Source organism: Eschrichtius robustus, chromosome 15 (assembly GCF_028021215.1).
Source record: "Eschrichtius robustus isolate mEscRob2 chromosome 15, mEscRob2.pri, whole genome shotgun sequence".
In the NCBI taxonomy this organism is placed as follows: Eukaryota; Metazoa; Chordata; class Mammalia; order Artiodactyla; family Eschrichtiidae; genus Eschrichtius; species Eschrichtius robustus.
Window position 1 is genome coordinate 45,843,033 of NC_090838.1, and position 14,882 is coordinate 45,857,914.

The window sequence follows — 14,882 nt, forward strand, 5'->3', positions numbered from 1 at the left end:
TTTTTTATAAGGCATCTTTGAGAAGTTATCTTTCAAAATTTTTATTTATTTATTTTTATTTATTTATGGCTGTGTCGGGTCTTCGTTTCTGTGTGAGGGCTTTCTCTAGTTGCGGCAAGTGGGGGCCACTCTTCATCGCGGTGCGTGGGCCTCTCATTATCGCGGCCTCTCTTGTTGCGGAGCACGGGCTCCAGACGCGCAGGCTCAGTAGTTGTGGCTCACGGGCCCAGTTGCTCTGCGGCATGTGGGATCTTCCCAGACCAGGGCTCGAACCCGTGTCCCCTGCATTGGCAGGCAGATTCTCAACCACTGCGCCACCAGGGAAGCCCTGCTGTTTTTATTTTTGTGTACCTGGTAGGTTGGTTAGGTTTCCCTATCTTGGAAAAGCATCCTATGGAGGAATTATCTTATGGGGCCCAGCAATGCACTCTCCTCTGGTCACCAGAGCTATCTGCTCTAGGGATGCCCTCTGTGTGGACTGCATGGGTCCTTCTGTTGTGGTGGGCTGACTACTGTGGGTACACTGGGAGGTGTGGCTGGTCCCTGGTCCAGTTGGTTACCAGGCCCTGCCTTGTGTAGAGGCTACCAGCTGCTGGTGAGCAGGGCTTGGTCCTGGCATGGCTGGTTACATGGCCAGGGGAGTCCCGGTCCTGGTCCCAGCCCAGTGGTGGTGGGGCTGGGTCATGAGGTAGCTTGCTATGGAGCCCTGGGGGTACCCAGGGCTAGTGCTGGTCCATTGGTGGGTCGAGCCAGGTCCTGGGGTGGCTGGCTGTGGGGCTGGGAGTCTTGAAGTTAGTGCTGGCTGCTGATGCAGGGCCCTGTGGGTACCAGGGCTAGTGCCAGCCCACTGGTGGGTGGGGTCGTGTCTAGGGACAGCTAGGGGCTCAGGGGCCTCAAGGCAGCCAGGCTGCTGGTGGGTGAGCCTGGGCCCCAGCACTGATAAGCTAGAGGGAGGATTCCAAAATGCTGCTTCCCAGCACCAGTGTCCTTGTGGTGGAATGAACTCCCCAAAATGGCTGCTGCCAGTGTCTATGACTCCAGGGTGAGTCCCAGTTGCCTCCTGCCTCTCCACAAGGCTCTCCAAGATCAGCAAGTGTCTCTGATCCAGGTTCCTTTTGACTTACTGCTTCTGTCCTGGGTCCTGGAGCGTGTGAGATTTTGTGTGTGCTCTTTAAGAGTGGTGTATTAAAGTAAACCCTCTGTCTCTCTTGAAAGTAAGCCCCACTGGCCTTCAAAACCAAGCATTCTGGGAACTCATCTTCCTAGTGCAGGACCCTTTGTCTGGGCAGCCCATTGTGGGGCTTGGGCCCTTGCTTACTGGGGAGAGATTCTGCAATTGTAATTATCCTCCCATTTGTGGGTCGCCTACCTGGCAGTTTGGGTCTTGACTGTACTGCGTCTCCACCCCTTCTACCTGTCCTATGGTTCCGCCTTTAGATTTTTAGCTATAGAAAACCTTTACTGCTATTCTTCCTCATCAATAGTTGCTCTATTTTGGCGTGTCTGTGGGAGGATGTGAGCTCTAGGTCTTCCTACTCCACCATCTTGGCCACTTCCCCTCCACATTTAAAAAAATTAAAGTATGTATATTGTTTGTTTAGACATAATGCTATTGCACACTTAATAGAATACAGCATAGTGTAAACATATTTTTTATATACTCTGGGAAAGCAAAAAATTTGTGTGACTCAGTTTATTGCGATATTCGCCTTACTGCAGTGGTCTGGAGCCCACACTATCTCTGAGGTATGCCTGTAGTCTTCAGAGAAAGTGAGAGAAGACTTTTGCTTCAGGCTAGCTTATATCAGACCAAACACCAGCTGAGGACAGCTACCAAAACTGGATAAAAGCCAAACCAAACCAAATATCCAGATATTTGAAGAATTGGAAAGGAACTAAAGCATCCAGGACTTTATGTGACAAGATCTTGGGAGAGAATGGAAATGCACTGAAGTGAGTTTAACAGTTTATGCTGATGTCTCCCACTCTGGGAAATTTTCTGACCTGTAGCATGGGGCATAGAGCCTGAGCACCCTTCCCTGGCTTCCCACTATACTCAGAACAGAGACCAGCCTCTTTACCATGGCTTATGTAGCCCGGCACATATGGTTTCTTCTTGCCTGGACTGACAGCCCTATTTAATGCCACCTTCCCCCTTTTTAATAATACTTCACCACAATGGCCTTTCAATTCTTCCTTCTTGGGAAGCTCAGGCATTCTCCATCCTATTCCCTCTGCCTGGATTAAATTCTCCCACTTCCTTCCTGGCTCATTCCTTATACATTTTTCAGGTATTGCGTCCTTAGAGACCTTCCATGACAATCTCTCTATGCCCTATCCCACCCTGTCTCTGAATTAGAGACCACCTTCTCCCCAGCACCAACACATAGCACACAGTAAGCACTTGAGAGATATTTATTGAATGAGTGAATGAAAGACTACTTGAAGGTAGTGTGGCATAGTGGAAACAACTCTGAATTTTACCTCAGAAGGTCAGATTCTAGAGGGGGTCTCTTCCTGGGTGATCTTGGTCAGTCCCTTCAATGTTCTGAGGCTATTTCCTTGCCTCTGAAGTACAGATGGCACCTGGCCTACATAATTCACAGGATTACTGTAAACATCAAATTGGAGTTGGTATCTAAAAGGGTATTAGTAATTGTAAAATGCTACTGCAAATGTGAGTTAGTATTACTATTCACTGACTCAAAAGGAAATCACATATATTCAATCAGCAAAATATGTTTTAAGTGCTGAATTATTGACACTTTAGTACATTCATCATCATTATCAACCTTTTTAAGACAAGATTTTATAAATGGTAGTGAAAAGTAAATAATTCTAGATGAAAATTTTTTGTATTGCAAAACAATCACAAATCAATAAATATAACAGATATCTTGTTATATTTATATAACAAGATATCTCTGAAACACGTGATTTTTAAACAAGGCTAACTTTAAAGGATGCAGTAGATGAGTATACTGTAAACCATAACACTTAGTAGGAGTTCAACCAGCATTTACTGGATGACTTTTCTTGTAACTTTTGCTTTTCCTATACCATCCATATCTGATAGTAATTCATGGTCAAGATACTTTCATATTAAAGTAATCTGTTGAGTGAAGAGCCCTAACAAAACTTAAAAGGCTTATTATTTAAGGGTTTAGCACACACCTCAAAGGATTCTAGAAGTGTGACACTGAAATGAGAGAGAACTTAGGTGGCACTAACAACACTCCTGGAAGATTGGAATAGCAATCACATCCACATGACCTGCATTGCCTTGGATAGTTGGTAGGTGGCAGCAACAGACCAGAAATTATAGTTCATTTAACCAATCAGGGCATTGGAAGGGTTTTTTTTTTTTTTTAATTAATTAATAATTTATTTATTTTTGGCTGCTTTGGGTCTTCATTGCTGCACGCCGGCTTTCTCTAGTTGCGGTGAGCGGGGTCTACTCTTTGTTGCAGTGCACGGTCTTCTCATTGCCGTGGCTTCTCTTGTTGCGGAGCACAGGCTCTAGGTGCATGGGCTTCAGTAATTGTGGCTTGCAGGCTCAGTAGTTGTGGCTCACGGGCTTCAGTAGTTGCAGCGCACGGGCTCTAGAGCACAAGCTCAGTACTTGTGGCACACGGGCTTAGTTGTTCCATGGCATGTGGGATCTTCCTGGACCAGGGCTTGAACCCGTGTCGCCTGCATTGGCAGGCAGATTCTTAACCAGTGCGCCACTGGAGAAGTCCTATAATCTTTCAATGGCAATTTATTTTTCAGAATTCTACGCTTTATTACCATTCTTGGCTTGCTTTTTCTTTTTTTTAACTTTTATAAATTTACTTATTTATTTATTTTTGGCTGCATTGCGTCTTCGTTGCTGTGCACGGGCTTTTCCTAGTTGTGGCGAGTGGGGGCTCCTCTTCCTTGAGGAGCGCAGGCTTCTCATGGCGGTGGCTTCTCTTGTTGCGGAGCACAGGCTCTAGACGCGTGGGCTTCAGTAGTTGTGGCATGCGGGCTTCAGTAGTTGTGGTTCGCGGCTCTAGAGTGCAGGCTCAGTAGCTGTGGCGCACGGGCTTAGTTGCTCTGCAGCATGTGGGACCTTCCCGGACCAGGGCTCGAACCCCTGTCCCCTGCATTGGCAGGCGGATTCTTAACCACTGCGCCACCAGGGAAGTCCCTTGGCTTGTTTCTTCTTACAGTCTTTATTTCTTCTGTTTGTAAGCACTGAAAAAAAAAATTTTTTTTTTTTGGCTGCACATCGCAGCTTGCGGGATCTTAGTTCCCCGACCCGGGATTGAACCTGGGCCTACAGCAGTGAAAGTGCGGAATCCTAGCCACTGGACTGCCAGGGAATTCCTAGCACTGAAAATTTTAATGCTTCTTTATGGACAGGAGGAGGATGGCATATTTGAACTTTCATTCTGCTTAAACTTTGACCTACCCCCGTTGTGAAGATTTTGCTCCCAGACATTGCATTTGGTCAAGGTTCAGTTACAAAAAAAACAACCAAAAACAACAACAACAAAACCCTTCTGGACAGTTAAAACAGACATAGATTTAACATTGGGTATTAAATAGCTTATGGAGTTGTTGGGAGGACTAATGAAAGAAAGACTCTCTGGGTCAGTGGTTCTCAACCTTAGCTTTGTGTCCCAAGCATCTGGGTTGTTTTTAAGAATATAGATTCTGGAATCCACTGCAGACATATTGAATCAAAACCTCAGGGCATGTGTATGTGTAGAATTAATAAGTTCCCCTGGTGATTTTAATATGTAGCCAGGGTTGAGAACCACTTTGAGGCTGAGGTTTCAGGATCAATCTCAAGCAGAACTGGGCCACCACGGGAGCTATGATTCTTCTGCAATCAGGAAACCATGTACTGAATTGGGAAGCTGCTGGCTTTAAAATTATGTCTTTCCTGCCACCATCAGGAAGCTGCCATATTCTGGAAACTGCCACATCCTGGAAGCTGCTACTCCAGAACCTGGTACATGATACTAACTAGTAAAATGCACATCCTGCACCCTGCCTCTCAGTGCCAAGAGGCCACAGTCATGATGACCTCAGTTAATGCCACAGAAAAACTAAGCTCCTCCATTGTGCCTGTCATGGAACCAGCAGCAGAGGGCTCCGGCCTCAGTCACGCCCTCCCTCCACATCTAGCATGGTGTTTCTGATGGTGGATCCTCTATCACAGAAGGAATCCTAATTGCAAGGATGTAGCTTTAACCTTTCCAGCTCTACAGAATAGGAAAGCAAGCTAGGAGGAGATTGGAATGGATGTTGTATACCCATCCTGTGATCTAGCAAAGGCATCATGAAGTAGATGAGTTGTTTTAAACACTGGAGAAGCCTTGATGTCACACTAGCCCAGATCTAAGGGTAAATGTAATTCATACCTTTCGGGGAATAAGTGTGTGCGTGTGCATGTGCGTGTGCATGTGTGTAGGTATGTACACTAAGGAGGAATCGGAAGGGGTGTCTCCCCCCGATAGGCTCCTTGCTTCCATAGGAAAAGCAGACCCGAGACTGGCTCAACTCTGTAAGTCTGTGCTTGGGAGGGGTTAGGAGGGGAAGGGCCTACGTTGCCTAATTTTTTGAGTTAGTGTCTGTTCCTTTCTCCTCTTCTCTATCTTGGAGCTATAGCACAGAGCCTGGGCACATTCTGTTTAAAACTTGGCTTTGCTATTTGTTGCCTTTGTGATGTGTCCAAGTAGCAGTATCTGTCATTTTGTTCCCTCTTTAGCTAATCTTAACTTTATCCTTCCTTATCAAGACCTCTAGATGCATATTTCATGTTTCCTAAAGCACACAGTGGTAAGCATAATGGTATTTTCTCATAGTTTCCTCGCTTCTGGATATGTTGTTATTCATTTTATATATTTTCTTCTTTTGGAAATGAATTATGTTTCCATAACACACTCTTTTCATTAATTGAGGTATGATTATATTTAATTATTTATTTGTGCTTCTTTATCCAGTTAAGATCTGCTTTAATGCTTTGAAAATCAACTGTTTAATCCTTAGTGTAAGCATGACTTACAAGTTCACTAAAAATTTAAATCATGTCCCATATACTGAAATAGTTTTACAATATTTTAAAATTAATAATGCTGTTCATGCACTACAGTGAGAAATCATTTTGAAATGTTATTATGTGAATATATAACAGGATATTAAAATGGACTTTTGAAAAGTAAACTTTTTATTTTAGGACAGTTTTAAATTTATGAAAGTATTATGAGGGACTTCCCTGGTGGTCCAGTGGGTAAGACTCCACACTCCCAATGCAGGGGGCCCAGGTTCAGTCCCTGGTGGGGTAACTAGATCCCACATGCATGCCGCAACAAAAGATCCTGCACGCTGCAACTAAAACATGCCGCAACTATTATGAAGCTAGTACAGAGAGTTCCTGTATACCCTACACCCAGTTTCCCCTATTATTAATGTCTTACATTAGTATGGTACATCATTTGTCACAGTTAATGAACCAACACTGAAACCTTACTATTAACTAAAGTTCATACTTCATTCAGATTTCATCAGTTTTTACCTAGTCCTTTTTCTGTTCCAGAATCCCATCCAGAATACACATTACATTTGGTCATCATGTCTCCTTTGGCTCCTCTTGGTTGTTTCTCAGGACATCCTTGTTTTTCTTGACCTTGATAGTTTTGAGTATTATTGGTCACATATTTTGCAGAATGAAATGGACCCTTACATTTTAAATTTTATTTTAAAACTTTACATAAAAATTTCAAACATACACAAAATTAGAGAATAGTATAATGAATCCCCATGTACCCCTGATGCAGCTTCAATAACTATCTCCAATTTACTAAGCTTGTTCTATCTACGCTGTCGTACTCCCAACCCCGAGGGTTTTAAAGCAAGTTCCAAATATAACTTCATAGCACACATATATTTCAGTACATACCTCTAACAGGTAAGGCCATTTAAAAAAATACACCCCCAATGAATAATCACACAACAAATTTAAAGATAATTCTGTAATATTTAATAGTCAACCTGTGATCAAATTTCCCCAGTGGTCTCACAAATGTCTTGAACTTATAAATTCAAATCAGGATCCAAATGAGGTTTATATCGAATTCTGTTGATTTGAAAAATGGGACTTCTCAGTTTTAGCTGAGACCTGAGACTCAAAACAAATCAATAGTTATACCCACATTACAATCTGGGGTGCTAAACTAGCTATGTTGTCCAAAAGGAGTGTTTAAAACTGGTTTTAAAGTCCTGAGCCCAACACCCTCCTCAGGCTCAAAAGGATTTCTTTGGGGAAAGTTTAGGGGAGCTGTGGCTTTTCCCTCTTTGCCCCTCTCCCACGATGGGAGAGAGAAACGGGGTGTTTTCCCTTCACTGCATGCCTAGTGAGAAGGTCTTTAAAAGAACCACTTTAAGAGCTTGGCTTTTACTCCTTGAAGCTAGAAGGGACTGGTATTTGACCCAGACCCACGGCAAGTAAAAAGGACAGGCTGTGGCTGGAGATACCTGAATAAAGCCTACCAAGTGGAGCAAAAAGAGGTGGTCGAATTCAGAGCAAACTGTGACTTCTATCAGTGGTAGGGCAGAAATATGAGTCCCCACAATTAGATGTGATGGGAAGGAGGGATCTGGTTTTGTGGTCATTTTAAAAGAAATCCCACCCATGCAGCCTTCTACCTGGGGGCTAGTCTCTCACGGGAAACAGATTGGAGGTATAGCCTTCAGTACTGAAGCTAGGACAGGGGTGTGAGTGCACAACTAAAGTGCAGGCATTGTCTATCAAGGGAGCAAAAGTCAGGAATTCCTCATGGAGAGAAGCTCTGAGTCCCTCCACCAGAAAGGATCCTGCAAAAGAATTAATCCGTTTTGAATATCTCCCAATCCTGGAAAGCCCCAAAGTACCTACCTGTTCCTTCCAATTCTCATCTAGGAAGAAGGAAACGTAAGGTGAGGGAAGGAATCAACCATGCCCTCTCCTACCCTAGCCTAAGCAGTACCAAGCTGGAAGAGGAATATCCTCCTGAGTTTGGAATATCAAACGGGACTGTGATAAAGAAAAAATTGTTTCAAACCCAGGACAGGATTTCCTTCTGGGAAGAAACATGCATTCCTGAGAAAAAGCTTAAGCAATTTTCTGATAAATTGTAATGAGATTAAAGGCTCTTCTGGGAAACCAGCTACTTCCTCGGCTGACTGACAGTCTGGTGTCTAATGATCTTGAATCCAGTATAGTTAATAATTATTTAACCATTTCTTTACCTGTAAAGTGTTCCCTGCATGAGGGAATCATTGAATATTTTTGTTTAGTCCTCTTCAATTGTGGAAGTTAATGATTTGTATCCTGTTGAGTCCTGCTCTTTCAACAAAATAATTACAAAAATATTTCAGGGGTAGAAATATGTTGATGGATAAAATAATTTTCATTGTCCCTGACATCAGTTATACCTCAATATCAAATTTCTGAGAATCACTCTAGGAATTACTCTCAACTGACTGTCGTGACAAATTATAGAGATTTACAGGTGATACCAAGTCAGTTCAAATGTCATTTGGACATAGAGACTGTATTGTCTGTCCCTGTTTCACAGGTTCTGGGACCTGGTCATTTTTCACACACATATCATATAGGCAGGATTTTCCTTTTCTATGTATTACCTTAAACATGACCCTGCATCACACACAAATTATTTTAAAGGGTTCAAGGAAGGGAATGCTATGACTAGGTTTTAATTTCAACCAGCAGTAACACAAAGCCAAAGTTATTGCTCAGGTTTCAAAATTAAAACTTTTCACCTAATTTAATCATGCATTGTATGTGAAGAGCTTGCTTACATCTGTTTGCATCAAAAGCCAAATAATCATATACTTATACAGTGTTGGTAATTGAATGTTTAAATTGGTACAGCCCTTTGAAAAATGATTTGGTAATGTGTATCAGAAACAATACACACTTATATGCTTTGATTTGGTATTCTAAATTCTACCCTAAATGATTTTTAAATATGGGAAAGAAGCTATATGAAGGAATATTTCCTTCACAATATTTTTTATGGTAGTGAAAAATTAGAGGCAACCTGCGTATGTAACAACAGGGACTTATTAGTAGGTAAACTTATGGCTATACCTACTTAATAGAGTATCATGAAATTACTAAAATATTCATTACAAAAAACTATAACATGGAAAAAGAAAGAATAAAAGTTGAATTTATACAACGATATTAACTACTTAAAACATATATATAAGAGAATACACAAAAAAGATATAAGTTGTGTTAGGGTTATGGATTTTTTTTCTATTTTAAAAAATTTCTCTAATTATGCACAAATGTTTTTGTTGTTTAAAATTAGCTGAAGCATTAGCAACATTTGCTTAAAATTTTTAGTCTTAGAATCACATATATTGGCAATTCATGCTGAAATCGTACATAAAAATGTGTTTGCTAATTTCACCTGTTGGCAGACACAGTCAATTTTTTAGCTAAGCAAATGTCAATTGTTGCCATTGTGCTTCTAAAATTACAATAAAGCTACATAATAATTGGCAGGACTACTCTTGGGTAAATGTGGAGAAAAGTCAAAGATTGATTAAAAAAAGGAAAATGTCAACCTTCCCAGTCAGTGACAGGATCTTTGATAGGCAGGGACAGGACCCAGTTTGAGATCTTACTTCTTGGAAGGCACAGTACTAGTAGGGAAGACAGTAAATAATTAGGATGAAATCTGGTAAGCACTTGCACAGGCAACTGAACAGGATATGGGAAGATTTGGGAACTGGAACAGGTATTCCAGATAAAGTAGATCCAAGAGCAAAGATTTTTTTAAAGTCAGGGTGTGTTCAGAGTGCTGAATAACTCGAAGTGTATTGACAATAGGTTACCTATAACCTATAGGATGGGTAGAAGCAGGTAATAAGAGGTTAGTGGAGGCTGAAGACCTTCAGTTTTATTTGGAATGCAGTGTAGAGACTTTGAAGATAAATCATTGAAAAGAATGACATAAGATCTATGTTGATTCTAGGGTCTGCATGGAGTGAACTGGAAGGGAGATGAGAGGAAGATGTAAGTTGTGAGGATTCTGCAATAAACCAGGATCTTCATTACATAAAATTACCGGATTAGCGCTTCCAGAATTTATTTTACTGTAAATGATTTAACCACATTCCAAGAAAGTTTTAGATGATTTTTGGTGCTAATAGAATTGGCACATAATATTGAATCAGATTGCAGAGGATTATTTTAATTATATGGCCAGATGCAGAGAAATATGTAAGGATATCGAAGCCAACAAATATGTTGAGAAAGGCAAATTCTCACAAGTAAAAGGATTTTGATTTCTAGAAGGCAGCAGATTATCAATAACTGTATACAGATTCTCTGGAGTTGTGGGTTGCTTTAAGACTTCGTGGGCTTCCCTGGTGGCGCAGTGGTTGAGAGTCCGCCTGCCAATGCTGGGGACACGGGTTCGAGCCCTGGTCTGGGGAGATCCCACATGCCGCGGAGCAACTGGGCCCGTGAGCCACAACTGCTGAGCCTGTGCGTCTGGAGCCTGTGCTCCGTAGCAAGAGAGGCCGCGATGGTGAGAGGCCCGCGCACCGCGATGAAGAGTGGCCCCCGCTCGCAGCAACTGGAGAAAGCCCTCGCACAGAAACGAAGACCCAACACGCCAAAAATAAATAAATAATAATTAAAAAAAAAAAAAAGACTTCGTAACAGCTCACCAGGAAGTAAAATTTTCTAAAGTATAAACTGCTTTAACCTTCTAGGCAATTGGGGGCATTGCTGAACAATGATCAAGATCATTAAAAAGCTATATGAGTTCACAGCAGACAAGATTTTTTTGTTTCCATTAAAGTTTCTTGTCCCAGAATATATCACAATCCATTTAGAATATGGATTCAGGCCCAAAGCTTTTCTGACTCAATAGAAAAGAGGATGCAGATGTCACCTTAAGAACGGCTCAAAATCGCCTGATAGATTTAGCAGTTACCTAAACGTTTAATAAAAATTTACTCACTAACCAAATACTCTCAGTCATCGAGCTAGCAGGTCTTTCATTTCAAAAGAATCGTTTTGGGGTACCAAACTATTGACATCTGGGCCAAGCCTCCGCTTTTATTTAAATACAAACACTGACAAAGAAGCGCAGCGGTTCGTTAAATCGCAGGGACGCGTAGCTGACATCCCTCCCGGGAAGCGAGTCTGGTTCCACCACGAGGGAGGGGCAGGGAAAGGAGACCTCGGGCGCCAGGCACCTAGCGGCTTCTTCCTTCCAGGCGTCCCGGGCTGCCCTCACTACCAGTCCCCGCCGTCTCATTTGCCGCCTTCCGACGCGTGACGCCGGCGCGCTCGCGTCCCGGGCCGGTGACAGGCGCGGGGTGCGCCGATCGGTCCCATGTGCGCCCTCCCTCTCGCGGCCGCTGCAGTCACCGCGCCCCGAACCCAGCTCCGGCTCCTCGGCAGAGGCCTCGCCGCCGCCATGTCTACCGCCAGGCCACTCAAATCCGTGGACTACGAAGTGTTCGGGAGAGTGCAGGGTAGGGGACCCCCTTACAGTGGGAGATCAAAGAGGTGTTGGGGAGGAAGAGTAGAAAGCTTCGACAAGCACACCCCATCTTAAGGACGCCCTGCCCCGTAGCGGCTGGGACTTCCGCTCGGCCATGACACAGCAGCCACGGGTGGGAAGGAGGTGAAGGGCGCATGCGCAGCAGAAGAGCTGGGTGATGGGGGAGGGGAGCGGAGCCGGGGAAAGACTGGGAGAAGGAGGAACAGTCGGGCGCCGGGAGTGGGCCACTTAAGGGGGTCCGGGGAGTGCGGACCGAGAGGACAAAATGAAGCGGGGGAAGGAAAGAAGAGAGGGTCTTTGAACTAGTGGTCCCCGTTACTTACCACTGAAACTACTGCGCTTGACTTGAGTTCAGGATGGACACCTAAGATGGTGTTTGAGGGTTCTCTTTGTAGGAGATTATACTTTTTTTTTTCCTGTATAGCTCCTAAAAGAATTATTAAGTTGTTATCTAATTTTTGTTTCATTATAAGTTTAAATCGTTGCAGAGGATGTCATGTCTGGCTTATTGTAACTATCGTTATTTCTAACTTAAAATGTTAAATCACTGAAATTTATCCAATGGAATATAAATATGGTAGTGATTTAATATTTGCCATCATTCATTCAAAGTAAAGCTTTTTAACAGTGGGAAATTTTGCATCATACCTTTTCCTCTTTGAATTTGATTTCCATTCCATTTCCCCCACAGAATTTTATCCCATTGTTATGCTTGAGCAATTTCTAATTGGTCACCTACCAAACTTCTCTGCAATATGTATGTGCATATGTATGTGTATATATATACACACATACATATATTTTCTTAATTTCCTTTGACCATAAAGCTCTATTTATTTATTTTTTCTTTTGGCTTGAGTTACTATTGTGACTATTATTAGAATACACTTGATGAAAATAATATAAATACATTTAAAAGTGTGATAAACATTATTAAAATTAAAAAGGTAAATTTGTTTTGGAAATTTATTTCTTAAGGGGAAAGCTGGGGGTTTTATGGAACATTGATTAAAGGGTTGAGTTATCTTTGTATTTTGGTATTCTAGAGGTTTTTACACTTTGGGGCAGCATACCAGGATAAGATAAAGGATGGGTGAGTGTATGCCTTTTGTAAAGAAATAGCTCTTTCTTTCAAAGGGTAACTGTGGAAAGGGTGGTAAGAAAGGAGAATCATGGCGGATTACAGGTGTCTCCTCAGACAAGTCAGTTTTAGGGAAAAAAAAATATGGAAGTTCTAGATACAGAAATCGATTACTTAAAATTATTCGTGCTTTGTACCCTTTAGAATGTCTTCGGTACACCCAGGGGTATGGTATTCTAGATTGAAAACTACCCCAAAAAGTCATTGAAACATGTATATAACAATGAAAATGGTGGCAAAGACCACTTGACAAACTATTTGGTCTACTGGACAGAGACGGGAGTAGTTAAGGAGCGTGCGTGTGTGCGCGTGTGCGCGCACATGTGTGACGTTTACTGAGGGTGTACCATGTGCTGAGCATCCTACTATTATTTACTTAATCTTCATCACAATTTTGTGAGATATATGTCTTAGTACTGTTTTAACAATGATAAAATAAGTAGAGTGTCCGTAACTTGGACAAGCCGTTAGTCGACAAATGGGATTTGATCCTGCATCTCTCTAACTCTAAAACCTGCACTTTCCCATTAGATGAGGTTTTCTGATAACACATAATGTATTTCTATTAATTTTAACTATGTAATTGCACTTTGTCCATATGGTGGTCACATGGTGTATGAAGATCAATTTGGGGCAACAGTATACATAATAGGAAAGAGAAATGTACGATATATAAACAGTGGGGTTTAAAAATCAGCTTTAGGGCAATAACTGTTGTTTACAGTATGTTAAATGGAAGAGAGTACATGCATACTATTGATTTATCGAGGCCTAGTATGTGGGACAAATTCACAATCACATATTTGCACACATATACACCAACATTTGCTGAGAATTTAGGATGTGCCAAACTCTGTACTCATTTAATCGTCAACCCTATGACCTCAACCATTTTCCTCATTTAACAAATGGAGAAATTAAGGCATAGTGAAGTAACTTTCCCAGGTTACAGAGTGAGTTAAGTGGTGGTGCTGGGATTTGAACCTTGACAGTTTTATACCAGGGCCCATGCTCTTAATCACTATATCCTACTGATCCTCCTCTCAGTACCTTTTCCACCTTTATTTTGCCTTCCTCCAAACCTATGAACAGAATGCATACATACACTGATGCAGGACATTTGGACCTGGCCATCTAGACCATTCCAGATGATTCTGAGGATGTTTTTATGGTCTTTTTGGCTCCAAGGAAGTTTGACCTTGTCAGTAGGCAGTCAGCACATTCAAAACTGCAGCCTCTGACTCTCTCTCTGTTGCTTGATGGCACTGGCACTGGCACTGTTGCTGTATCAGTCTGCGTCTCTCTGTGTCTCACAGAACTGCTCACAATTTTTTAGTGGATTACCTAAGAAATAAATACAAACCACTAGCTTTTTGTCTGAGTCATAATGATAGTGTAGAAATAATTGACAATAAATGATAAAAAATTTTAATTTTATTTTAATAATGTAAAATGGAGAATGATTAAAGGGATCTTTAAAAAGTGTGGAATAATAAAATCTTAGTGAATACTCACTTGTTAGAAATAATGGCTATGAAGGTAAATTTACAATAGAGGAAGCTATAATTAGGAACATTGAATATGGACAAGGTATAGATTGATAAATAAAATTGTCATTAAAATATTTAAATGAAAAATATTCTTAATGAAAATTGCTTCAATGATATAAAAATTAATATGGAAAATGATTTAACTGTCTTGTTCTGATGGAAAATTGATCAGTGAATTGAATTTGCTTGACGGAGCTTATGACAGAAAATATTTTCTAACCAAAAACGGGGTATGCTGTTATATTTGTATTTAGAATGTTTGAATTTAAATCATCCTTGATGTCAAAATGGTATACTCTGCCTTGTTCTCCAATACACACACCCTAATTTGCATACAGATTGCATTTCAAGAACTAGTTTATAAATTGGTTGTTTGAAATTCAGGAAAATACATTTATAGAAATAATATTACAAATAGTGGGTTTATTTCTCAGGCCCTTCTGCAAAGTCCACTCATAGAGCTATAGGCTTGTTGACAGAAATAATCAATAAACAATCTATAATTGGAATAGAAAAGAGTTTTATTTCAGCCAAACTGAGGACTATAGCCGGGGAGACAGTCTCTCAGATAATTCTGAGGAACTGCTCTGGAGAAGCATGGTTTCCAGTACAGTTTTGTATCTTGTC

The 14,882-nt window shown here is 41.5% G+C and overlaps 1 protein-coding gene across 1 annotated transcript in view; it reads left to right on the plus strand.

Annotated features, from left to right (window-relative positions):
• The first annotated feature begins 11,220 nt into the window (after positions 1-11,220).
• The window catches only part of ACYP2 (acylphosphatase 2), a 179,760-nt gene continuing 176,098 nt past the window's right edge, over positions 11,221-14,882 (plus strand). Inside the window, exon 1 of the mRNA XM_068564515.1 lies at positions 11,221-11,535. Coding sequence (XP_068420616.1) covers positions 11,394-11,535 — 142 coding nt within the window. The 5' untranslated portion in view covers positions 11,221-11,393. The remainder of the gene's footprint in view (positions 11,536-14,882) is intronic.